Source organism: Aulonocara sp. 'chitande type north' Nkhata Bay, linkage group LG13 (genome assembly GCF_057382095.1).
Source record: "Aulonocara sp. 'chitande type north' Nkhata Bay isolate Kocher_YH1m ecotype deep benthic linkage group LG13, A_spYH_male_GT1.1, whole genome shotgun sequence".
Classification (NCBI taxonomy): domain Eukaryota; kingdom Metazoa; phylum Chordata; class Actinopteri; order Cichliformes; family Cichlidae; genus Aulonocara; species Aulonocara sp. 'chitande type north' Nkhata Bay.
The window spans coordinates 28,724,936-28,752,580 of NC_141356.1; the positions used below are offsets into that span (position 1 = coordinate 28,724,936).

At 38.0% G+C, this 27,645-nt stretch overlaps 2 protein-coding genes across 3 annotated transcripts in view; one reads left to right on the top strand and one right to left on the bottom strand.

Annotated features, from left to right (window-relative positions):
* Positions 1-194: 194 nt before the first annotated feature.
* On the bottom strand, positions 195-7,303 carry rab23 (RAB23, member RAS oncogene family). The gene is made up of 7 exons (XM_086259745.1): positions 6,896-7,303; positions 4,537-4,770; positions 3,539-3,624; positions 3,123-3,279; positions 2,912-2,994; positions 2,720-2,812; positions 195-2,615 (listed from the first exon to the last, which is right to left on the bottom strand). The coding sequence occupies exons 2-7, from the start codon at positions 4,689-4,691 to the stop codon at positions 2,482-2,484; spliced, it is 708 nt and encodes a 235-aa protein (XP_086115871.1). The 5' UTR covers positions 4,692-4,770; positions 6,896-7,303; the 3' UTR covers positions 195-2,481.
* The window catches only part of prim2 (DNA primase subunit 2), a 30,540-nt gene continuing 10,162 nt past the window's right edge, over positions 7,268-27,645 (top strand). The window contains exons 1-10 of one of the 2 annotated variants that reach the window (XM_086259743.1): positions 7,268-7,547; positions 9,653-9,802; positions 9,934-10,046; positions 12,890-12,984; positions 13,086-13,206; positions 13,966-14,061; positions 15,042-15,179; positions 19,770-19,837; positions 20,548-20,620; positions 20,861-21,046. In XM_086259743.1, coding sequence (XP_086115869.1) covers positions 9,658-9,802; positions 9,934-10,046; positions 12,890-12,984; positions 13,086-13,206; positions 13,966-14,061; positions 15,042-15,179; positions 19,770-19,837; positions 20,548-20,620; positions 20,861-21,046 — 1,035 coding nt within the window. In that variant the 5' untranslated portion in view covers positions 7,268-7,547; positions 9,653-9,657. Of the gene's footprint in view, positions 7,548-8,674; positions 8,821-9,652; positions 9,803-9,933; positions 10,047-12,889; positions 12,985-13,085; positions 13,207-13,965; positions 14,062-15,041; positions 15,180-19,769; positions 19,838-20,547; positions 20,621-20,860; positions 21,047-27,645 lie in introns of those variants that run through there. The other variant, XM_086259744.1, reaches the window with a different exon arrangement.

A 27,645-nucleotide genomic window follows, 5' to 3' on the forward strand; every position in this document is an offset into this window, starting at 1 on the left:
AAATAACATAGAATATGAGGATCATGAGGTATGAGTTTCTCGTGTCAAGGTACTAAGAGCAAGGCTAAACTTCTACACCCATGTTAGTTGTTTATTAACTTGTAAAACTGCCACGGGTACGGACAACCAACTAAATGTACCCAGTTAAAATAATAACATTCTGGTTAAAGAAACTGTCATGAAATCATACAATGGATGCTCAAGAAATTTTTTATTTATATCAGATTGCCACTAAACACTGTCTCACAAACAAAACAACAGACACACAGTTGTGTGGCACACTCCAGGGTGTGACACAACAAAACTGCAAGTCGTGTCGTTTTTCTCAGGCTGAAAGCCAACACAAGTTGGTTTGTCTTTCTAAAGGTGTGAATCTGCTAATGAAGTCATGTGAGAAAAAGTAAAAGTAAAATTAAGACACAAAGATTACACCTGAGTGACAGCACTTAAGTATGGTTAGTTTTAACTGCTGATTCTTTAAAATTATACGCCATCTTAATGATAAAGTGCAGTGAATCAAGTCAGTCAAAAGACAAAGTAAACACAAACTAGCACAAGCTTGAGAAAAACATTACTTACAGATCTACTGTGAAGGCAATTAAAAAAAACAAAACAGCAAAAGGGTGGATTAAAATGTGTACTCTGAAGAATGTAAACATTGACAAGGCATTGTAATGATTAAACATTCACTGATATGGGAGGGGAAAAGGCCTGCATGCATTACAGTTATGCCACTTTGCTTGTCTTCAAAACAGCAGTTTACAAAAAAAAAAAAAAAACCCTAATGGGAAACTGAAATGTGACACAATCTTAGTACCAACGGTGTAACTGTAGAACACATTTTAAGCACCTTTTGGTATTTTCACAATAGAAAAAAATTCTGAACACAGATCTGAAATCTTTTTTTCTTTTAAGAGTAAAGCATGCATGCACATGTATTCCCAGATGACCTATGTATTATAATTCCATTAGATAGCTACAACTGAAACTACTAAGGAAATGTTCATTCAAGACAGAAGATTTAATCTAAGACTTTTCTATATTACTAAATATTTTGTTGTGCTTGGTAAACCTGTGTAACCCAATAATGAGTTCTGAAAAACAGAAGGAAAGGTGAATACATTATACATTTCACAGATAGTTGTATTGAAAACTAAGGATTAGGACTGGGAGATTGTTTCTGGGAGTACTCTCATTTAGTTAGAAAGAAATGTAATTTTCTTGCATAATCAGGCACACGTAAGCGCTTCAATAGCAAAACATCCCCTCTTGATTGCCAACTTTTTGTAACACCTTCTGAGAGCATTCGTTTACATCCCGCCCTAAACTCCACACCACAGGTACAGTACCTACTGAGCAGTGAGCTTTCATTTTTCTTTTCACTTTCTGGCCCCAATACAGCTCCTTTTTTATAGTCTGGAGAAAGTTCTTCACAATCCAGGTCAAAAAACTAATAGGAGAATTCTGTATTGTGTTTAATGTACTCTGAATATATATGTCAAAGCTATAGAAATAATAAACAAAACAATGTAAACAACTGCAATCAAAAGCATAGTATTGTATTGTAACTGACAATTGGTTGTAACTTGAGGTACTATGATTGAAATAACAGATTTTTTTTAGTGTAAATGGTGTTTTATGTCTAAAATAATTTGTTTAACAAGTGTAAGCAGACAGAAAAAGGACTATTTTTGTGTCATTGGTTATTGATATTTGGTTACATACCTATATCTATGAGAGCACATGTTTAACCACAGCTCAGAAAGAGAAAATTTGGCACATAAGATCAGTCAAAGCTATTGTGCTTCGTACAAAAATACTTCACGCAGAGATTTAACTCAGCGTTCAATCAGGACGAAGAATATAGTTTGAACCATTATCTGTTTAACAGTTAGAAAAATATGGAATAAAATAATCTGCTTATCTTTTATAATACATGCAAATGTATTGCACAGCTGAAATGTTAAACAGAATAACCACGTACAGAAGGAAAAGTCTCGATGGAGTGCAACTTTTGCTGTTACATACTTTGATGAGAGTCGGTATGTCAAGTTTCATTAAAACAAACAAACAAAAAAAAAAAAGAGTGAAAAAAAAAAGAAAGAGCAAAAGCCTCGGCCATAAGGGGGAAAATCCACCTGCACCAACAGCTAGAACTTCAGTTGTTTTGGGCATCATTAAATTAATAACACAACATACTGTAGCTGCAGTTGTTTCTTAAGGCAACCATTAGGAGGATCCAAGTATGTACAAAGGTTAGGTTTTGTGCCCAGATCGCTGATGAATATTTGAGACCGCAATACACCTATCAACATGGGGCGAGGAAGATGAACATTAGGTTAATAAAGTAATATAGTGTAGTGTAGTGTTTCCCAGTCTATGTAAGCTTTGGTCACTAACTGTCGCTACCTCAACAGCTTACAATAACGAGCAATCTAATGTCAGAAATAACTGTCGGTCAGTAAAATGAAATGATTTTCTCTAGAGGAGGCTGCAGCTTCCAAAGGGATTTTTAGTCTTCTTGGTTCTTTGCTTGTTAGGACGCAAAGTGATGACTTCTCTGCCGTTGCTGGAGCTCTGGTTGCAGACATTACTACTTGTTGTATTAAAAACACCTTTGGAAAAAACCCCAGAAAGAATGAGTAAAGGCTATTTAAAAGAAACAAAAACAAAACAAAACACCAGAGCTTAAATTGTGATACGAAAAAAGATTTCTTACCTATTTTATTGCTTGTTGTGTGGACCACCTCTGTGTCCTCTGCTGTTTGCTGTTTGAGTCGCTGTAGATACTTCTCAGCTAAATACTTAAAAACTAAATGAAGACAACAAGCAGAAATGTTATGACAGTAACATTAAGAAACAAGCCATTTTACTTGCATCTGATCAGTTGTTCAGATTTTCAGTAACCTACCCTCATTCACATTTAGGTCCTCTTTCACTGAAGCGCGATAAAATCTTAGCTTAAGCCTCTTAGCCAATGCTTCTGCCTCCTCACTGCAGTACAAGTGAAGGAAATACAGCACTTCTTAATTTTCTTCTAAATTAACAGGCTTATTTTCAATAAACAGTCAGCACTCTTTTCTTTAACAGTTAATTGCTTTTCTGTACCACCGAATCCTTACTTTTTTATAACAGTCTCTTCCAGGAGGTCAATTTTGTTTTGCACAAGAACTGTGGGAATATCTCCAACTTCTGCTTCCACCTTCTCCTTCCAGCTGTCAATAGCCTGAAATGAGTCCCGGTCTGTGGTGGAGAAGACAAGCACACATGCCTGCGCACCTGCAAAGTAAGATCACATACACAAACAGTTCACGTTCTCAAGCTGTTACATCTTGTAAAAAAAAAAAAAAGCATGTTGAACATGTTGCATAATTCATTGTCCAAGAGCAAAAACACAGATTGGATTTAAGAATAAGCCCTCTAGGAAATATATATGTATATATATACTAGTGCTTACACTTACACTGGTTGGAAGCCTAGAAATAGCCTAGAAATATGGGATAAGCAAACGTTATTTGTTGCAGAGGTGCAATCTTACCGCGGTAATAGGCCTTAGTGATGGCATCAAACTCCTCCTGCCCAGCAGTGTCCCAAAGCATTAATCGGACATCTTCATCATTTACACTAAAACGATGAGAAAAAAAATTGACTAGTTACATATTCATCCATCTATAATATCCTATTATATCCTACTCAGCACACTCTACTTGTTTTTCTATGTTAATAGACAATCACAAAAACTACAATTTTAAGACATTTGGAATAAAACATTTCCTTCAATAAACAAAAGTACGGTAATAATATTTAAATATATTTTTTAAATTCTCGTCAAATAACTTTCTCTTTTAATTATTATTTATAACATGGAAAAAAAATATTTTATCATGTTTTCTTCTAGGGTGGAAAATTATTTCATTTAACTCAAGAGGGCTCTTGTTCCTCCAGGAGTGTAATGACATACATGCGTACATACATACAGTACACAGTTACTAAGTAAAGTAAAATAAGTAAAAACTAGATAGGCATTCAATAGAAGAATTGAAGTAAAATAACAAAATAAAACAAAAAAAATCTGGTTAATTAACCAACATGGATGTCTTTGGACTGTCAGAGGAAACCAGAGTACCCAGAGAGAACCAACGCAGTCACAGAAAAGCCCGAGCCAGCCTGTGGATTCAAACCCAGGACCATCTTGCTGAGAGGCCACAATACTACTGCACCACTGTGCTGTGGTTAATAAAATATTAAATAATAATAATTAATGTTAATTAAATAAAAGCTAAATATAATATAACAAAGTGGCCTTTTTAAGTAAAATGTGTCAAATTTAGTAAAATTCAGTTTTTTAAAAAAGAGTAATTTCTGATTAAACCTAAAATGTGGGTACCAACAGGATTCCACATTCCAATATGTATTTAATATTGTAAAACAATTTTATACAGCTGAAGTTGTAGTTAGTTAACAGACCCTCTGTGACTTTGATTATAGACTATAACTGATAAATAATGTGGAACATCTTTCAAATGAACATCTTACAGTATCTGCCTTTCCAGGAAGTCCACTCCAATTGTCTTTTTGTAGTCTTTAGTGAAAATGCCCTTGCAGTAACGTTGGATCATACTGGACTTGCCGACAGCTCCGTTGCCGACCACGACCACTTTGATGGCCACTTCCATGTCCTCCTCCAACATGGTGATGATGTCTGGCTGATTTTCTCAGTTCCACTGTGCCTGTATTGTTTCAGAGCTGTGATGGGAGCACATGTACCGGCTGAAAGTGTAAAATAAAATATTAGATACTACAAAAAAAAAAAAAAAAAAAAACACAAAAAAAAAGCCACACAAACACTGGACAAGTGCAACTCAAATGTGGTTTATATATGAATCACTCACTTCAGAGACATTGTCAGTTGAACAAATATGATGAAAACCAACTTTGTTACTCAGTTTATAAGTTACTTATAAATGCTGCGGCTGACAATCAAGCAAATTAGCAGAGGCGCAACTGACTGCTACTTCTTTTTAATACTAATCAAACTTATTTTCAGTTTGATATGTCAATATACTGTTACAAATGTAGTTGTCAAAGCCTAAAAAATGTTTTACAATACATTTTTATAGCCAACAGTCACAACTCAACTTTTATAGGCTTAATAGTATAATTATCATATTCGCCAGCAACACAAGCACTTCATTGCACTCTAATACATGGTGTCACATACACAATGTCTGTAATTAGCTTTTAAACTGTTATGGGTGCACATTTTACTAACTGTTGTAAAACAAATTTTCAGCTTGACTGGAGAGGTGGTTCACTATGTTTATTGTTCCATTAGTGCAGAAAACTGCAGACTCCGCATAGCAACCGTGTCCCCACAGCTATATACTTGGAGTGGCTGAGTGCTATGCTAAACAACATATTGTGGGAAAGCTGTTCTCAGTGGACACTGACAGCCTACTGCGTGACTGTAGTGTTCAACAGCCTGCTTGAATTTGAGTCACAATACGTATCTGTAATTGAGCTGAATGACACATCAGTTGGTATAACATGAAGGCAAAACACAGCTGAAAATAGAATAGTATGCTCGTCTTTTAATGTAAACTCTGTAAACTGTAAAGTCTTGACTTTGCATTTCTCTTTAGTTGAGCAAAGACCTCCTCTTCCTTTCAAGCAGCTAGTCCTCTCCTATTCAAGTGTAGTCGGTTCGCGATTTGTACTTTAAATATGTTTTATCATCACAGAAACTGTCAAACTGGGAGGTTAAGAAGCTGGTTATGTATTGTTTATTTATAACTACTATAAGTTCAGAGCAACGTGATTCAGATTTAGATAAATGATGATGATTCGCTTTAACAGTGTTTGAAAATGAGATCTGAATAATTGTGCTCTTAGTATCAACAACAATGTGGGGCAATCTTTTTGCACTGTGGTCATGTCTTATACCCCACATTTCTGAAATGAATTACAACTCTCCTCAGGTGATCTCAATAGGTCATGTTAGGGCAAGACCTCACAGAGGTTTCATTCTGAACCCCCACTGATGGTAATGTGAGTGACCCAAGTTGGGTTTTTTTTGTTTTGTTTTTTGTTTTTACATCTTAGCTCATTTGGTGACTCACATTATCAATAAGGATCACTTCCAAAAGGGTACCCCCAGGGTAAATACTTGTGACTTTCCATCATTTGTTTTTTTTAAGGGAAAACGCCTCTTGAAAGAAGTCCAGCTGCCTTCTTTTTTCAAGCTCTAAAGAAGTGACTGGAAGGTGCAGTTTAACACTTCAAGACAGGTATCAGCTACACATTTAAACACAATATTCTCCATACCTGCACAAACAACTGTCCTGAGTAAATTCTGGGCTTTCAGGTCATCATTACCATATTCATACAATACAAATGTGATAACACAGAATCTGAAATATACAGGCCTACTGCATTTTTTACATAACATGGTAGCAGGGTATGTTTTACATTGCTATGCACATAGTACTGAATTCTGCTCAGTATGAAGCAGATAATACACCCCCCTTTGCTAGACAGTGAGTCATCTTCATAGACTCACCGTTACTTGTCCAGGCCTCAAGGCGGGGCACCACAATTTTTTGAAGCAAAGACTGAATAACACAGATCAAAACGCCATGACACGCAACTAAGCTATTCAACTCTGTCGAAGACTTTTGCTATATGTAATGCGTTCATAGTCTCTGATGGGAATTAAGTTTGAAGTCAACTTCCCACTCAAATCCCTTGCCTTGGTCAAGATAAGACCTGTTGAATTGCTGAAAGGAGGCTCCCCTTGAAGTACAGAGCAGCTCCCGAGGTAGTGCGTTAAAGCTGGGTGAAATAAACGGTGAAGAAATGATGGGAAAGCATGCCAAAGAAGCGTGCAGTTTCTTACCTGTAAAACGACGCTACAACTCATCCAATGACATTAGGCGAGCTATGCAGTCAGCTAACCCACATCCACATATCTACAGCCTCCCGCCGCTCTTCTCCGTGGCAAGAGACGCAAGAGACTCCGCTGCTAAGGGTGCCTAGCTAAGATTAGCCACTTTTCACAGAAGAAAGACAACCTTCTGCTCCGTTCGCTAACGACTTCTTCCCTGTGTAATGCAAAAACGTTCTCTCCTAAACGAAAGATACCGTTTATTGACTGTCAACACCTGAGGTCACTCTCATGACATTTATAGAATGGATATGCATTGCTGCCTATTTCAGTGAGCTACGTTGCGCGTGAGAGCTAGCCAGGCAGGCTGTTGGCTAGCTCGCTAGTGTTTGTTGCTAAGCAGCAGAGCCAAAGAATGCACAAAGCAAGAGAGTCGGCGTGGACGCGCCTCTGTCCTCGGGAGTCTTGGGAACACTTGTAGTTCTCATATGTTAGCCCTAAAAGTCACGTCTGTTTAAACGCTGAATTATTGTTGATATTTTTTTTATTCACAACCATTATATATGTCTTCTACGCGTGTTTTATGTGGACGGATCACAACAACCAAGAAAAAAGCGTGTGAAAATTACTCACAACCGGATTAAAAAGTGAATTTTACTTTCAGGTATGTGAAGTAAAATGCATGTTATAAAGCAGAAACACGGAAATGTGTTAAAAGGGAGTAAATGTACTTTCCACTACAGTTTCTCCCTTTCTGAATATGTGTCATTAATGTGAAACTATCAAATAGTTTGTTAAATAACTTTAAATAACTGCAGCTTCATTTTTTTTAAAAAGGCAGAAAACACCTAACCGTCTGCTGAGAAAATTGTAGCAATGGTTGATGTTAGTTAAAAACGTACCGACGTTTGTTTTTGTATAGGTTCATTTTACTGTATGCATATGAAACTTACCAAAAATGAGCAGAATTTGGGTTAGAATTTTTGTTTTGTTTTGTTTATTGAGTTAGCCACAAAATAAACTAAAATGTCTCTATAATATAACATGACCATTTACCAATTTCTCTAAATACAAAACTTTTGTATGTCAAAACAGAATACTTTGGATTACATACAGTGGAAAAATAAATGGGAAATGTCTGATCTATTTCGACCACAAAAATCATAGGAATAAATGACATGGAATTTAAACCTTTCCTGAAAGTGCTTTACAGAATATATTCTGTTTATTTTAAATCTAACATTCTTGTGTCAAACATGCGGTGTTTCATTCATTCCTACATACACACCCGTATATCCATATGCAGTGTCTGTGTGAAGAGAAGTTTATATGCTAAGGACAATGCCAGTAATCCTTATTTGTGGAAATTTGCTGATCTGATAGGTAAACTGTCTGTGAAGTAGTGATATTTCAGAAGAAAATCTGTTCAACCAACCTTATCAAATGGGCATTTGGGAAAGGGGTTTCTGTATGATTTTTTTAATATCTTTAAATTTTAAAGTTTAATTTCAAAGCTGTTATTAATCGTTTGAAAAACAATGATTTTCTTGATTTGAAGATAAGGTGAACCCGCGTTTTAGTGGGGCATTTGTTATGTAATACACGTGCGCCCGTGAGTTTGTGTCGGATTTGGTTCAAACGCCAAAAAACAGAAATAGAAACATAGTGTGAAATAGCAGTGGCTTGTCTTGGCTCAAGCCAAGTTTGGGTAATAGTATTTTAAAAGAAACTGTTTGCCTGTTTTTTTCATGGAGGTCATCGTTACTTTGAGAGACGGGGCGGGCTGTCCTAAAAAGTAAAACGAGTACACACCACTTCACAACTTTCGTTCTCTTCCGGTGTCGGATGCAACGTCATATTTTTACCCGCGTTTGTTGAACAGCCCCTTTTGTTTGGCGGGACTGCGTTATTTGGAGTCTAAAAGCTTCATCTAATCGGTAATGTAACGACAGTATTATATGCTTCTTGTTGCTCCTCAACCGTGAAATAAGTTTCTCGGGCTGTTTTTGAGCTCGGTCTTTTCAATGCAGTTTAAACTCAAATCTGATACCTAGCAAACGTCAAAGTTGGATTGTTTTTCACTACCCTTAACGTCTTGCTATGGGCTCTATTGCTAACTTAAGCTAAATAGTCTCTGTTAGCGGCTACATTTAGCCTTAAATGTAGAAATTGAGTTTATGAGAACGACAGTTACTGACTGCTGAGCCAGTGTAACATAACAAAACATACACAGCTTCACACTGTCAGTTCAGTTTGTGTGCAGAGGCTGATTTTTAGATGTCAGGAACATTTCGACTCTTCATCACAGTCTCTCAGCTATGGATTGAAGAGACGATTAGTCAAGGAGAAGCTCCGTTTGCCAAGTTTTGCTTTAAGTGATACCGGGTGCCACTTATGCACTGACTGGTTAAAGGTTAATAGCAGATGCTGTGCAGAAATTCGTTTGTTCTGATTTTGTATGGCAGCATCCTTTACCGTTTGAAATCAAAGAAGCTCAATGAATTTCTTAATGTTTGTTAGTTATAAGCGTTTTAATGGTGGCTCGGGTCTTCTCCACAATAGTGTGTTTTATTTATTCAACTCCTAGTAAGGAGAAAATGGCAAAATCAAGCGTTATGCGTTTGAAATAAGAACAGCTTATTTAATTTCCATGAATTTGTATTGAATGTCGCTTTGGTCAATGGCTCACTACATCAGATATGGCAGGTTTGGGACCCAGCTTGTTAGCAAGTGGTACATTAAAACATGCTTGATTTCTTTTACCATCAGGCACTATGCAGTTTGGAGGCAGAAAAAAGAAGATTAGCACTATCCCTCAGTCGGAGCTCTATGGGCAGCACCTGCAGTTTTATGGACAGCCTCCTCTTGAAAACATCTCTCTCTCTGAATTTGAAACATTTGCTGCGGAACGACTGAAGTGTAAGATTTGTCTCATACTACTTGTGAAATCAAATGATGAAAATTACTGTAAGCATTGTTTTCTCTGCTCTTGTGTAATACATTTTATTTAGGACATGTGGTTTGTAATGTTTGTTTTAATGCCACTGTAGTGTTGAAGACTGTGGAGAACTTGGGTGTGAGCCATGTCAAGCTTACAGATCCGTATAGACGCAAACTTGAGAGTCAGCTTAAAGCTCTGAACTTTCCTTACAGACCAGATGCTGTGAGTATGTTTCCCATTGTGCACCTTTAAACAGTATTAATGAGTCAGTTATTGCATTGTGTTGTCAACAACTTCAACTAAAGCTTTATCACAAAGAGATTTCTTTTTAAACTTTTACCCGCTATGTGTTTTAATGAAAACACAGGGGTTGGATTTGTTTAGGGTCCTGTAATATCGCACTGCACTTCATGGTGCTTGTCCCCCCCTTGTGAGTGAGACATATCTAATAAACTGGCATAGCTTTTAGTAGGGCTGAACGATTATGGAAAATAATCTAATTGCGATTTTTTTGCCCCAATATTGCGATTGCGATGCGATATGCGATTATTTTTTAAGGTCTTTGTCTTCTGTATTATTAAACAAAGACAAGCAATACATCATATAGTATGGCCAATACTATATTACATTAATTTTAAACTGTTCTTTCCTGGAAGACAGACCTCTGTTATGATGACATGAGGTGATGCATGAATTGATGACTGACATTTTTATTTAACTTCTTCAATCACAACAGTATATTTGAACATACACAATAGTTTATTTTTAGCTTACAAACATCTGAGCATAAAGTGCTGGCAAGGAACCCTGGTGTAAACATTAAAATGAAAGTCAGTGCAATGTGCAGATTGCAGAAATATACATTAAAAAAAATCGGTGGCTTTACCACACTCAGTTTTTCGACATCTGTGAACTACTAGACAGTCATTAAATTAAAAAATAATATTAAATAAATAAAACTAATAAATAAAAAATGCACACATCTTACTGATCTCTGCAGTCAGTAACATTACACATTTTTATATATTTTATTTATTGTTTACTCTATTTAATTTGTAAAATATGTGTACACACACACACACACACGTGTAGAAAAATATTTAGTATACACATCCAGAAATGCATATACTATTATATATTGTACATATATTTATTAGTTTCAGATGTAGCCATTCTTGTATTTTGCTTGTTTACATTATTGTATTTTGCACAACTCTGTTGCTTGTGAAGCTCGCACACAAGAATTTCACTCACATGTGCTGTACCAATGTACCTGCACATGTGATGTGACAATAAAAGTGATTTGATTTGATTTGACATAAAGTGCAAACATAATAGCAATTGTATAAACAATGAGTATGGCTCAGCTAGCCATAATCATCCTAGCTCACAGGTTTTTTGCTAGGAAGACCAGCATATCTACTTTTGCTGGCTTTAAGGATGAGCGAGTGCAGGTCACTATATTCCCTCCAGTGCTGAACAGACGCTCTGAGGGGGCACTTGTGGCTGGCACACACAGATATTTGCGGGCCATCTTGCACAGTCGTGGAAAGTGAATGTTGTGCACCTTCCACCAGGCTAAGGGATCATCCTCTCCGTCAATGACAGGGGTCAACAGGTAACTATTCAACTCTGTCTTCACGACATCTTCAAGTGGCAGAGGCAAAGCTGAAGAGGCCGTACTGGTCCTCAGACGGTCGGGTAGGCCGGAAGTAAACGGCCATGAAATTGGACGGTCTAGCCTTCTGATTAGCGTCACCGCTGTCTCGGTGGAGCTTAATAAACTCGGCCGTCTGCTTCTTGCTATCTAAAATATAACCAGACACTGGTGTAAATTCTCGACTGTCTCATACTTCTGTTTAATAAGTTTTCTGTTTGACGTTTAGTCAGCTGTGTGAAAACCAAGGAGGAACCCACCCGGGGGATTAATAAAGTTTTATTTTATCTAATCTAATAACTTTAATCTCAGCCAAACCGATTTAATCACGAACAAACAAAACACTGAAAAAAGCCCAACAATAACATTTTTAGGTTGTCTAAGTGACTTATATATTACGTTTAACCCGAGCAGCGAAAGTCCGCGGTGATCTGAAAATGATGTGCCGGGAGTTGTGCCGTTCTCGGCCGCATCAGTAACCCTCGAGCTCCCGGCTAGCTATCGAGCTGGTGGGTAGCAGACGCCTCCTAAAACGTCGAAGCACTTTTGCAAATATGCGATATCTTGATAAACCGAGCAGATATTTGATGTTTACACAACTACTTTCTCGCCTGAAAATATGTTAAAAGTTTATTTTGTGACCCAGAAAGATTAGTATGAGTAATTTTAAAACTTAGTAGCGGCCGCCATTGTTGGAAACTGGAGTTTGGCTGGGCCGTGCTGTGAATTCTGGAATATGGTAGGCCACGAAAGACACACCCGACCCATCCTTCAAATTCGGGGAAAAGGAGGACGCATTTGTCGGCTACATTCGGAGGAGTCTACGAATTTGGACAGCCTTCGGCGCGTCGCTGTGACGTAATCGGTCTACAAATGCGGCCTCAGGAGGATGCAGCCCATGAATTTGGACATGTCCAGAGTATAATCGCAGCCTTTGCGGTTAGAAAATTGCACTTGATCATGTCGCGATATTATCGCAAATGTGATATATCGTTCAGCCCTAGCTTTTAGAGTGAGACCAGTGTTTAGCTCGATGTGTATTGACACAGTATTGACTTTGAGGAGTTAAGCTTGCGCAGGATCCATCAAATTCTCTTTGCAATAGTGATGAAATAGCATGATTTAGCAATAAAATGTATTTGTATTAGTAAAGAAGAGACACTGCTGGGTGTTGCTGAAAACGTGACTCATTTACTAACATTTTAAGACCCTATGCTGAATTACAAGAGCCTGAGATAATGGAAGTTAGTGTACAGCTACCATAAACATGACTTTTAGTACATGATAATTTTTTCATATATGTACATAAAACAAAAACTGTACAACATGACAAGAAGTGGTGAATGATGATTAAATGATTGACATCTATTTGTCTTTCAAATTAACTAATTGTTTTCTAACTCTTAAGGATGACAAGAAATCTCAAAGTGGACCAATTGAATATGAAAAACGAAGAAAAGACCATATCTCCCACTTCATTCTCAGACTGGCCTACTGCCAAACGTAAGTCTTTAGTCTCCATTTAGGAATACTGGAAAATGTGGTCAGAATATAAGTTGTTCAGCTGCAAAAGATAAATGTTTATTTCCATTTGTCTCTCAAAGGGAAGATCTGAGGCGCTGGTTTATACAACAGGAAGTTGATCTTTTCCGCTTCCATTTTACTGAGTTGGTCCCAAAACAACAACTGGCATTTCTTCACAAGAATAATCTCCATTATGACACAGTAAGCTTTCCTAAAGAAAACACTTGACATATTTCAAAAAACATTTTTTTCTGGAAATTTAAGTTGAGGAGGCTTACCACAAAAAAATTCCAACTGGGAACTTTTACAACTGGGAATTTCTGTCTTCTTGTAATAGTGACTTATTCAGAAACACACAATTAGTCTTTTTTTTTTTTATATCACCTTGAAAATTTACTTACTTATATTTGATTAACTTACATTTAAGTGCCTCTTTACCATAATGTGTTTTAGAAACTATATCTTGGATTTTGTTTCTATGTCAGGCTCAGAGTATGTTGAGGACACGGGCCTAAATCCATGCCAGTTGTTTCTATACACAGCATAGTGGTGTTCAGTTGTATTTTCACTAGGTGGAGCTGTTCAATCATCATAACATCTTCCATCTTTAAAAAGTTGGCCCTATTCAGTAAAAGATTTAATTGTGAAAAAAATTATATTTCAAATATGTGTGTATTATTTTTTTAAATAATAAATCCCAAAACATAAATATAATATATATAGTTTACACTATATATTATATAGTGTACTTAGTCTCTGTTTTGCTTTTAGGCTCACAAAAGGAAAGAACTACAGTAGGTTTGGATAACATGGTGGTGGCGGGGTGTAAGCAAGAATGCAAAGCCAACTTTAGGTTTTTGTTTTGTTTTTTTAAACAATGTTTGTTTTCCACAAGCTTATTAACATCATATTAACAGTTCAGCTTATGCAACTCCTCAATGAAATCTCACAACTTTTCAGATTAGCAGCGAGGAGAAGACTGCGCTGAAGGATCAACTTATAAACTCCAGCTTTGGCGTCAGTGGAATCAAGGTGATGGAACACGAGTTCTACAAGGTGAGACATATATATATAGTGTAGGTTATAGTTTATATTCACGAACACACCACAGAGGGAATGTAACTTCCAAGACATCTAGACAGTGGCCCTGTTAGGTTGATGTGTCATGATGGCTCGAGTTCTCTTTCTGCATAGTTAAGAGTCATTCAGGAGAGTTTTTGAAGTAGCGATCATTAAAGGTAATAGCACAGTGCAGGATAATATATGGTGTAAGGTAGGTTGGTCAGACTTTGCAGAACATCTTGGATCCTGTGTTTTGAATTCTAGTAACGTCTTCTTTTTGTCCAGTATTAGACTTGGACAAATTACCCCTCAAGCTTTCTCATTTGCATCATATCTATTGTGTAATGCTTACATGTGTGAGAGTACTTTTATACACTGGAGTAAAACTCTGATTTGTCTGCTTAGCGCTACTTTTTTTTTTTTTTTTAATAAACCCCTCATCCCCTGGAGCCAGTATCTCATCAGATAGAGACAGATCATCACCGATATGAAATAAATGAGCAAATATTTCTCCCCGGGGCAGTTTAAACCAACATTATGGAAAAAATCCAGCTTTTCCAAATGTAGAATTACAACGCCACATGTGTTTATCTTACTCTTACTAAAGAAATGCATTGACATTATGTTGTATATTCCGATGTGCATAGTAGGCAAATCTTTTAAAGGCTGTGATTATGTTCTGTCAGTCAGGTCTCTACTCATAATGATTTAACATGCAAATGGATTAAATGCAGTTTTTCTATTAACAGAATTTAAAAGCTAGAGTTTAATTTAAATTTCCTTGCTACTGACAATCATTTTCACTGGGAGAATGTAAATCATCCCATTTGGTTTGCTGAGCTTAAATTGTATCCTTGGATCACAATTTAAGCAGCCAAATTACTAAGGACACACGGCTGGCCTTTATACTGTGAACACATTAATGATTTAATTGTTTTTTTTTTTCTTCCTCCAACTGTCATTATGTTTTAAAGGTGCCTTTTCAAGATGCCCTGGATCTTGTGCGACTGAGGAAAGTGTACCTCAAACAAGGCTATGCATACATTCCCCATCAGGATATTGTCACCATTGTTCTCAATGATTTCCGCACAAGGCTGTCTAAAGCTCTTGCAGTAAGTGAAATTTTATTTTTTTGTGTTGTTAACACAATAATGGAGGAGCACAATTGAGAATTCTCAGCATTTTGTTGCTTTTTAAGCCTAAACATAAGAGTTCAAACTTAAATCTGAGCTTTTTAAAACCTCCAAATCTGAATATGCTTTGAACTCCAGTATTGTTCAGACTACAGTACACATGTAGGCCCATTTTATTGCCTCCAGTACAATACTATCTTTAATCATCACCTTTGTGACTAGGGGTGGGTTTTGATCATCGATTTATCGATTAAAATCGATTCTGGCTTGGATAATGTGATATCGATTCATTAAAATCCTGAATCGATTTTTTAAATATTAATTTATTTTGACCGAAACGCCAGAATCTCAGGTTAAACCTCACAAAATTTCAAGAACCACCAAACAGCTAAAACAGTAAATGAGAGCAGGTACACGGATTCTGCACAAAGATGTAAACACAAAGCTCGGAGCCTCCAACGGATCAGAATCAGTGAGATGTCGCATTTCTCACCCGACGGCACGGACACGGTCGGGGCTGAAAGCCGACAGCTCGCTGATTCTGATGTTTCGGCGTGTCTGCGCTTTGTGTTTACACCCTTTTTGCGGCGATTCTAAAGCTGTTAGTTTTATCTCTCTCCAAACAATATTGACCAAACCAGCAGCAAAAGAAGATCCAAACTAAGCTTCACAAAAACATCGTCATGAATTCCCTCTGACTTTTGCTGTTTTGCTTCCACCACGATAAAATCACACGTCATGCACAGCTCTCTCTCTCTCTCTCTCTCTCTCTCGCTTTCTCTCTGTACTTCAAGAACAGTTTCCCGTCTAAAAATCTGTTTTCTGCATTATTCGCTTGCTTGTTACGCACAAGTCTACCATTTACAGCGCTGTCGGCCGCTGTTTTGTTTTTTTCCCTTTTACTTACTTCCGAAAAGAAAACCTAATTTCTGCCGTTCAATAGGCTTCTGAACAAATTTAAACTCTTTAAAATTATGCAAAATGCAAAACGCTTAGCCGTGTCTCTAATAAAACCGCTGTAACTTCAGAGGTAATGTTAATATGTTGATTAATGGTTTTCTTTCATTTTTGATGTACTGCAGAATATTTTTATAAAATCTGCTGTGATGCTTACACCTTTGATAAAGTCTTGCGAGTGTCAGCTTCCTTTTTATAGATACAAAAATATGTAAATGTACTGATCTGAATTATAATATTTCTGACTGTCTGAGGCAAAATTTGCCAGATTTAAATAGAATTGAATCGAGTCGTGGATCGAATCGATTCTAGAAATCAGTGACGATACCCAGCCCTATTTGTGACTCACTCCATCACACCTTCACTTTATATTATTTTACACTAGTGGCCATTTTCATGCCATTTGTGCATGCAGAATCCCCGATTCCATAAGGAGAATTATTAAATTGCCATTGTTGCTTTCAGTGCCCCGAGGGAAATGGTAGAAACACAGGGTTCAAATGAGGGGAATAAGTATGCACATGTGGCAGAAAATATCTGGAGGAAAGATTTGGGACATCTAGTAGGAAAGTGCTTATTGTCCCTGCAGGCATGATGTTTTTTTAAAGGCTGCTGAAGGGGGTTTATGATGGGGCCGTATCACCAAGCTTTTGCATTGCTTAGAATGTCCTGAGGGACTTGAAATGCAATGTTTTGGGAACCAGAGGCCTTTTTCCCCTTTTTTTTTTCTCTTTTTTTAAATAAATATATAATATATGTGAGAAGACAACCCAAGCTCAGCTCCATGGTGGCGAGTAGTCCAGATGGCGAAATGAGCACAAGGAGCAGCAACTAAAGGCAGTGTCAGTTTGTGGTTTATGAATTGACATTAATCAACGTTAATTAGGCAAGAAATCTTGAAATAGATGACTTGCTGTACTGAGACACAGAAAACAATATTTTATTTCATTACAATTACCAGTATTTGTGAATTACATTTTGTGTTATAGAGTGGTAAGAGCGGTGGATACAGGAATTACACATATTTCGAGATTAGAGAAGCCACTGTTTAAAAGAATTATAGAGAAGACGTCGCTTTATTTTTGGCACAAGAAGCTGAAAATGTAGGAAGAAACTCAAAGTTGTCTGAAGTAGACCACACTCTGCTCATTAATTGGTACAGTAAGGTGGAGTAAATATTGGATCGATATGAGGGGTCAGTGTTTTATAGTTTGGCACCCTTTGCTGAAAATTGGCTCTTTTCCTGGTATAGATCCACATCGGGTGGTCAGAGTTCACTTTATTTGGACATCAAAACATCAATACCCAGGTTCTCACATCCTAATTAACCAGTAGACGATAGACATACATTTACTCTACATGACAAAATTACTCCTTTGTACGGCCACATGTTGTAACACAGCCAAAGACGACCTTTGAGTTTATCAAAAGTGCACCTGTTTAAAAAAAAAAAAAAAACACTAATCACTTTTTATTTTTATTTGTCTTCAAAGACCTTTCATGATTATTTCATTTGCTTTTTTCACATACAGTATGTTATCAGTGCCTGCAAAATATGTGTCAGCCATTACCGTGCATACCTTTCATATTGTTTTCCCCTCTGTAATTGTACATCAGTCTTCCGTGTAGTGTTTTAAACTAGAACGCTGATTTTAGCGACGGATTTTAAGTTAAACGGTAGCTTAAACAAAGGAGCGGCAGTTCTAAGAGAAAATCATTTCAATGCACACTTCAGCCTTTGTGATGTGGTTGTGTTACGTTGTCTGTCACTGTAACAGAGTAGCAACTTTCACTGTCTTCTCAGTTAATACCGTGTCCTCATGACAAAGAGTGGGCTTCTTTGAGCCACTGAGCTAAAATGCTCTCTGGCAATTTGAACTACTTATCTAAAACTCCCTTCTGTCTAAATGAATTGTTTGATAACCAGAATGATTGGATTGTGATTTCTGAGAGTAGTTTTAGATGTACCTGAGAATAAATGCAGAGCAATTTGGTGCTTTTTATTTCTCAAAAAGAAAGAAGTGTAGCATTTAGGTGTAGTAGAATCATAGTTTTCCCTGTGATTCTGAAAACCTCTCAGGTTGTAGTATAACCAGTGTCGGTAAACCCGTTTGCGTGGATGGTATAGTACAGGACGTAAATGGTAAATGGCCTGTATTTGTATAGCGCTTTTCTAGTCCCTAAGGACCCCAAAGCGCTTTACATATCCAGTCATCCACCCATTCACACACACATTCACACACTGGTGATGGCAAGCTACATTGTAGCCACAGCCACCCTGGGGCGCACTGACAGAGGCGAGGCTGCCAGACACTGGCGCCACCGGGCCCTCTGACCACCACCAGTAGGCAACGGGTGAAGTGTCTTGCCCAAGGACACAACGACCGAGACTGTCCGAGCCGGGGCTCGAACCGGCAACCTTCCGATTACAAGGCGAACTCCCAACTCTTGAGCCACGATCGACGTCACTGCATTTGCACTATTGTTGACATACAACAGTTGTTCAGGCAGGACCAGCTTAGAAATTAGAAGAGAAAAATAAAGCTCAAATGAAAAAGTTGTTCGGTTCTGCAATTCTCCAATTTTCAGGTAATTATCCAGACCACTAACTGCTGGAATGGAATAATTCAACAAAACTAGTATTCTTGTAAGTGAGCCAGTGTGTTACTGTAATGGTTATTCTCCTTTGCTGGGGACAGCAAGGGGACATCACAGAGAACGTGTCATTAAAAAGGTATGAAACGGAAAGCTGCCTCTCCATGTGACTCCATTTATTGGTTTGTTGTTCAGTTTAACAAACAGAATGCTGCATCTTAAAATGTCTTTGGTGCATGGTTCAAGGCAGACCTGGAACTGACTAAAAGTCAAGAGTCAGGATTTAGACTCAAGCTTTTTTTGCAGAGGAATGAACATGGATCTTTAGGGGTGTTTCTTGTTTTTCTTTTTTCTTTTTTAAATAAAAAAAACATAATTCAGGCCTACAGCTGCCTGTTTTTAGACTGAGACAGCATGCGAAAGCTTCAAGTCGGAGGATGTTGTAAAGAATAGCCTGACAGTTGCTGTCACATGTTTTAGGATGGTGTTAAAATGTGTTGCGTAGATGATTTGCTCAACCTGAAGTCAGAAAAACCATCTTACTGTTTTTTAAGCCAAGGTTGCGTGGAGATGCATTAACGTTATCACTCTTAAGGGCGTTGATACACTAAGCTGACAAGAGGCTGCAAGGATACATTTAGTAAAGCAGGATTTTTGTAATTTGTTTTGAATGTCGTGGATTCACATAGGTGTCGCAGGATTGATCGCACAGCCAGCAATTTCCTTTTTTCTTTTTTTCGTTGGAAATTAGTAAACACTGAGCAACACATAATCAAGGTCTTTAATGATAGATACTGTGGCGAACTTAACTTTTGGTTTAAATTGTTTACACGTTTCTGATCTGTTTGGATAACGGCGCTCCAGAAAGACAGCTTTAATTACGAGATTCTGTGCGCTAGTTTAAAGTGCAAATAGTTTAAAACGAATCAGGTGCACTTAACCTGCAACTTTGGGCCGTTATAACACTTTGACCTAGACTGTTTGCCATTACTCATGTGATGCCCATCTCTCCTGCAGTTGACGGCTCGCTCGCTACCAGCAGTGCATTCTGATGAACGGCTCCAACCTCTCCTTAACCACCTCAGGTAAGAAGCAGGATGAATAACATCGCTGCTGTTTCGCCAGTGTGGCCATGAAAAAGACTTCTAGCACAATTGATCTTCTGCACCAAAGTGTCTTTGGTTGGTCTGAGTTAACCCAGACACTTTAAATAAAGTCCAGATGTTGTGGAAACTTTTTGCCCCTTAGTGCGTGTTCAGCATAATGCTTCCAGCATAAGGTTACTAGAAATATCCAACTGCACTGTTTTATCTACCATGCCTGCTGCTTTTCTGGGAGAAAATATTGGATGGTAGTCGTGTTAGTTCACATGGGTAATTACAAGGTAGAGAGACAGTCGCAGTTTTAAGAACAGGGTAAGGGAATAAATGGTATAGATCTTTGAGTTCATAGAAAATATTTTGATTTTGGCTTCTTTTTATTATTTGTAGTCTTGGTTGGACAAAGCAAGACAATTGAAGACGTCATCTTAAGCTGTTATGGGTGTTTGTATAATACTTTTAAATCTGCTGAATGTATCTAAAAAAGATCATTTGAGTTTTCTACTTTAAGTTCCTGGCAAACAGTAAACACTGAATAGACTGGCCAAAAGTACTATAGCATCTACAGGTGCTGTTCAGCCAGGAAAGCTATGATATGAAGCTCCTGGTGCACAGGTTTGAGGCTCTGCTGTCATTGAATCAGCAGATCATTGACAACTACACACGTGTATAATGTATTGTTTTTCTTCTTTTAGTCATGCCTATGTGGGACAGGATTACAGCATCCAGAAGAATGTTGGGAAAATCTCCTTGGATCAGATTGATTCAGTAAGTTGCTTTAAACATCTGTTCTTGAAATTTCTTCGCATGGCAAATTCTTCAAGGTGCCTTTTTGCATAGAAGGGCCTTATTGCTGGTCTGGGGCAGTGAATACAAAAATATGTGGTGTTTAATTTCACTTAATTAATATCCTTTGTACTCCATAGATACAAAATATGTACTTATAGGAAAATATAAATTATATAAGGCATTTCTTCAGGTTTGTCATTAACAATTACCTGCTTACAGCTTTCAGGGAAGTCATTCCCATTGTGTATGAGGCAGCTCCACCAGTCTCTTAGAGAAAACCATCATCTCCGCCACGGAGGTCGGATGCAATACGGTCTCTTCCTCAAAGGTATCGGCCTGTCTTTGGAGCAGGCACTGCAGTTCTGGAAAATGGAGTTCATAAGAGGCAAAGTGGATGCAGACAAGGTAATGTTGATACATTTTAATGCTTTGTAAATGAATATTTTCTGAGTATCTTTAAAACAAGATGTCAACAGATGCCTTCTACCTGCTCTCCTGGTGAAGGGTGGTTCAGTCCATCCTATTCATAATTGGTTCATTGTCAACAAAATGTTACATAACATACAGGCATCACTCGCAGGGCTCGCAAAATCTATCTCAGCCCCCGCCCGTCGGGTTATCATATACCCCGACGGGCGGGGTTGAGATAGATTTTGGTCGCCCGACCGGAGATATCGCTAGCTCCGGGACGTTGGGCTAGCGATTTTGCGAGCCCTGACTCGGTAACCGTTCATCCACCCCAGAAATGATACGGGCTACAGTTTTTTTATTTTTTTTATTTTACAGGCTAAATTTGATCCCATTTCAAAACATTCTTGGTTTTTTTTGTTTTTTTACAACATATGACGGTACATATGTTGCTGGAAGTTAAGTAAAATATAGTGATACAGTGATGTCTGAATTTCTCAGACTGAGGGTTTTTGGTCTGGTCTGCTCAACACTTCAGTGGGTGGGGCTGCTTTTATTGGAGATTAAGTGGTTCCATCAAAGCTTTATTGATTGAAGGAAAGTTCACTGGTGTCATTAGGTGCACTCAGTGCTTTGATGAGGCTAATGAAAACTGAAGTGGTTATGAGTTGGGTTATTATGTCTCTCGGTAGGAGACAGACACAGTAAAGACATTAAAATTGTTCTGCATGAAGAAAACGCTCACTCTTTATGTGAGTAAGAGAGAGAAGTGACAGGAGACTCCACATAATGGACCAGCTCAGATAGAACAAATAGAATTTCATGCTGTGGAGTTAAGTAGCTATGAATCATGCTTTTTAGTCTTGCAAGGCTTTAAATATAAATTTATTAGACTATTAATTTTTTTAGATTTTTTTGACTTGACTCTAAAAGTTTGGATATGATCGTGTTGTTTGTGTTATGTTAACAGGGCCGGGGAGATTTGTTTCCCGTGTTGATTCACCATAGTTGCAGATACTTTAGGAGGTGTGATCAGAAAGTTCAGTGGGTTCATTAAAAGCACAAACTATGCTGCTATTCACTTTCAAGGCCATCCTCTTATTCACCTCTGGCTTCCAGCGATATGAATACACTTACTCGCCATGCATGCTGGATTTCCTCTCTGTGTGAAAAATAACAGCCTTTAAAGGTGGAGACTTTGTTGTTGATGTCAATAAGCAAGCATATTTTCGAGCGCTTTGTGTTGTACTCACCACAGTTCAAGCCTTCCCTTTGATGCTTTATGCATCAAAGCGCACAAAGTATTTTTGGTTTGCAGCATTGCAGGACTTTGTGATCATACCTCATTTGTTAGATGGGATGTCTCTGAATTGGTCTGGCATGCGTACATCGATTCAGATAAATGTTAAAGCATTTCCTTATCATCTATCAAGAAAATAACTTCTTAATTTCTCTTGTTGTATCAAATTGCTTTTTTAGTTGCCTTTACAGTAAGCACTACAGAATGTGGGAAACCTCCTCACATGCCTCACCTTGTCTGGGCTATCTTAGACGTGAAATATGGCTGCCCTGTGGTTTTTGAGTAGGCTTTTTGTTTTAAAATGCTCCATCCACAGTGTGGGCATTTGGGAATTTCTTGAGATATCACGTTTCCTAAAAGATGCACTCTAATGTTCATTAGATGTGAAAACAATCTCTCCTAAAGTTGGGATCTAAACATATCGGGTTAAGCATACCTTACTCAACCAGTTCTTTGAGTGTGTTTTGCTCTTCCACACTGAACTCACTGTTACACCTTATGACTGTTTGCTGCTCTGTTCCAACCTAATTTAAGAGCTGATTAGTCAGCAATTCTATTCACTTTAATTATATGCACCACTCAACATGCAAAATCCAAAATATTTGTCAGCTTTATTTTCTTTAAATGGGTACCTTTCATTGTCTTGAAGTCTGGAAACCTCTAAATCCTGGTGTGTTTGTTCTAGATTAAAAGATGCATTGAGAAAACGTTTGTTGTGTTAGTTGCAAAAGTACTTGCGAATGAGGTGTTTTTACCTGCTGTCATCAAATCATTTATATTTTATAAGATGTGCAGAAATACTGTGGATCTGACTAATGCTGACATCCATGCAGAGCTCACACATAAGTGGATTGCAGCTTTGAGTGCTCATCAAAAGATACAGTATTAACAGACTCCACAGTAGAGCAGGGCGATATGGCCAAAAATATTTATCACGATATATATTTGAAAATTTGCGATAACGATATAACCGACGATATAACTGATGCGAGACAAAATACAACTCCACAACATTACTAGCGCAAAAAGACAACCTTCCATTTATTTTCACGTAAACAAGAAGCTGGTTTTTATGTACATTAAAGCTTTATAAAAATGTAACAGTGCAAATGCAAATTGCTTGCTGAAAGTTTAACCCAAAGGCATTTCCAGTAGAAACGGGCTGACATATCCTGAGCATAACCATGTATAATATCCACTGAAGTTAAAAAGAGGTGCTTTGCAACATTAAACTGCAGTGTGCAGTACGCATTTTTCGGACCATAAGGTGCACAGGATTATAAGGCACATTAAGTGAAACAAAGCAGTCAGATAAATCAAACTTTATTAAACTCATTCTTCTTGCTTCCTCCACTTCTGTACCATTGATTCATTAATGTTGAATTCTCTGGCAGCTGCTCTATTCCCATGTTGCTGCAGTATATTAATGACTAACCTCATATTGTGGATGGATTATCTCAGTTGTTCTCCTGACTGAAGTTTGGTCCGTTTACAGCATCCTGCCATGCGATTGCATTTGTCTCTAACCATGAAGAACCTTCACGTTAACTTTTATAAGTGGAAAAGTGTTAGTGTTCGTCCTCCAGCTTCACTGTTTATGTTATGCTAACATAGCTGTGTTGCTAGCGATCACGTAGCACATCATTATATACCAGCTAGCCCAACTTCAGTAACCCTACAAACGTCACTGCTGTTTAGTTTCCTGTCTTCATTTATGTTGGAAGTGATAGCAGAGCTGTACGTTTGATTTTTTTTCAGAAATCTCTCAGTCAGAACATGCTATATCATGCTTAGGTAACTAGCGAAACTAGCGAGCTAACTTCCGCTAGCTTCCTGCTAACTTCTAACTCCGTTAAATGTAATAACTTTTGTTTTCATGGATGCCTGGAAGTTAAACTTTATAGTTACACCTGGTAAAGCAGCAATGCTGATCGTTTTATTAAAGATGAAAGAATTTAGACAGTTTTTAACTCTCAGTGATGCTGCAGTGTTCGTTTGACCTGAAGCATACGGAGTTTAGGACCCAGATTACTCCCAGATTTAAGAGCATCTTAGTCCGACAAATATGACAATAACAACGGCCGCTTGCATGTTCTGCAAAAAAATGTGCTTTGTTGTGTATCTGACGGACAAACACCAAACCAGTTCCACATCACGGAAGTTGCACCATTTTTACAAACCAATTCTGGTTCATCTGTTTCACTCAACAATCGGCCATGTGCGTATGAAAACAAAGGCACTGCGCATGCGCGTTTTACTCCCATTCTATCGCGATATTTCATTTTCCTATCGTTGCCTAACATTATACCGGTATTACCGTGAACGGTATAATATGGCCCAGCCCTACTCCACAGCAAGTGCCAAGAAGTGATTGTGCTGAGTTGAATAGACACCTGATGTAGCAGTCTGGTGTGGTTGTCCTTATGGACGGGCCTTGATCCCAGAGCCCTGTAGTCTTTGAATACTAATTTGTAGTAGTAGATCACACGGCTGGCATCCTGGTCGTGTCACCCCAGGTAGCCTGCGCTCTTTCCAGTCTGGGTCATGTTTTGCATCAGCCAGACATTTTGTCCAAGCATGTGGGATTGTCTTGAGCCCCTGTTTCTTGCTGGTGCCTCAGTTGAAAGAGTAATGAGGAAACAGATTACAGGATTCTGACCAGAATGGATACACAAAGATGCACATGGTTGTAGCTGCGTAGAAAGCAGGTGCTTTGTCATTTGTAAGGTTCAAATCTTTTTGCTGCATGGGAAAGACCAGCTTTGCAGAAGCAGGGTGTACATGGGATCAATGGGAGGCTAATGAATTTTAGCAACCCTGATGTCTAATATTAATCGAAGAGACACGAAACTGTTGTTCACTGCTGTTTATTGCATGATTGCAATCCATAAAAGCCACAAAAAGTTGCATGTTTAGGACATACAATTTGATTGGAATTGTAATAGGCATATTTTTTTGGCAATATGTAGTGTTTGTATTCTGGGAACGGTTAATAGGAGTGTTATTAAAAGATGTACTCTGCCATTTCAAATATAGATATTCACTCCAAAAGATAGTTAAAGTAGGGTAATTCTGGTTGGAGAACATACAGATGCATGCATACTAAGGAGATGAAAAGTAAAAATATCACTGAATAATTTGTGGAGCACTCAGAAATAGTTTTGCACTAATGCGAACCATGATTGATGTCAGGATAGCTATTTTAGAGTTTAGTTCAGTGAGGTTTTTTTTTTTCTTTCTTGAATGCAGATATTTAAATAAGGAATTTTACTTGAGCCACAAAGGCATTCCATTCACTTTTTTTAAGCTGTTAATTTACTAACCCTTTACTAACCCTAGTAAAGCAGTCTCAGTGAGAGCCCCATGGTATAACACAGCCCTCTTTAGCACCCTGTACAGAGGTGGCTTGGGTCCCGTGTACAAGTTCTCAGAGCAAGTAGCTGTGCACAAAGCTCTGCTCTTCTTCCACAGCAGAGGCAGCAGAATCACGCTCTCTGTGATGTATGTGTTGTGTCAGGGACTGCACTTTGTGCCAGGCTGCACAAAGCTTGCTCATTAGTATGCGACAGGCACAGAGGAAAAAGATGGGAGGCAGCATTGCCAAAAGGGAGGCCCGGAGGAAGAGGCAATGTAATATTAGACTAGAGGGGGAGAGAAAATTGATGAAATCAACTTGATCTATCCATTATTCTTGCTACAGAAGTTGGCCAATTCATTTGGAGGAGTGTCTATTTGTACCACATTTGAGTGTGTTGCATTGCCTTGAGGGGGTTGGCCTGCTTTTAAACTACTTGTTTTTCAAATGTTAACTTAAGGTTAATTAACTTCCACTAACTGACACATTCTTTCATAATGTAGGTTAAACAAATGAGTCATTAGATGACATGTCATATTAACTGCTTTTGGAGATGTGTTACAAATGTGCACCTTGCTATTTTTATCTCAGTATAATTTAAAAGGAGCCCCACGCTTCTTTGTTGCTACCCCATATTAAATAAATCCTGAGATGATTTTTGTCTTTCTTTCTCTCTTTTTATTCTTTCTTTCTTTCTTAAACAACATTCAACTCATTAGTAGCATCAGGATGTAGGAATTAATTAGAATTTTTGTGTCTTTTCTCCTCTTGGACCACTATTTTAGCAGCTTGAAAAACTCAATTCCAGACCCAAATTAACAGAATATTTGCCAGTAAATCACATATGTGATGTATAATGTTTAAAAGCCAGATAGTCTGAGACTTTCCTTTATTTTTACTGCTCATGCTGAGTTTAAAAGCTACCCAGTGGCAATATTTTGGTCACAATTCTTCAAAATTTAAATTTATGGGATCTGTCGGTAAAGAATAACAGCCCATGTGTCATGGCAGTGATGTCAAATTCTGTATTGGTGAAGCTATAATAGGCACCTACTGCAAAAGTTATGACATGGGATAGCAGATATGACACAGGTGCTGCTAATAACATTGTGGCCCTGTGCTTTTAAGGCAGAACGGTCAGCCATGACACTTTTGACAGTGAGACAGCAACACCAGACTCTGAAGCTGAAGAAACCAATGCAACCCCCTCCACACACACACACACACACACACACACACACACACACACACACACACACACACACAGCTTTCCTAGTTTGACATGTCAAAATAGGCTAAAATTAAAAATTCCTTAAAATTCCAACTGTCACAGTGAAGTTTTTTTTAAGTCCTCCCATTTAGTTTAAGCTGTTTCATGAGTTACAGATTTTGTGTCTCAGTGACTTTGCTGCTCTAATTTTTCAAATATTTAGTTAAATGCTAATTTTGCGTGAATGACCTTTTTAAAAAGCGATCAATGTCTTCTTTTCTGCAACATCAAACTACTGAACTGCTGCTCCTGCATTTTATAGTCACTCACCTTTATGTTGTAGCTTTTTGGTGTGAAAAGGCCCGTTGTGCAGATTGAAAGGGAAATGTATTATAATGGTATTTAACATGAGAGGGATTGGAGCTATAAGCACATCAGTCACTATGGGCTGAGCCTAAGAAGCCATGCCAAGTTTACACACACGCACACACACACTCTCACTCACTCTTAAGTAATCCCTTTTGATTGTGACCTAATTCAGGATTTTGTGAATGTGCTGTAGAGTGTGGGGGGATGTTATAGTGATGTAGTCCCATGAGCCAAGATATGCATAAGAGCAGCTTTGGCTCAACTCCATTGAACGCATCTTTTGTAAATTTGCTCAGTTTGGGGGTCAGCTGTATCGGGGTATATCCAGGATTATCTGAAGTGTAGGTTGAGGCAAAACAAAA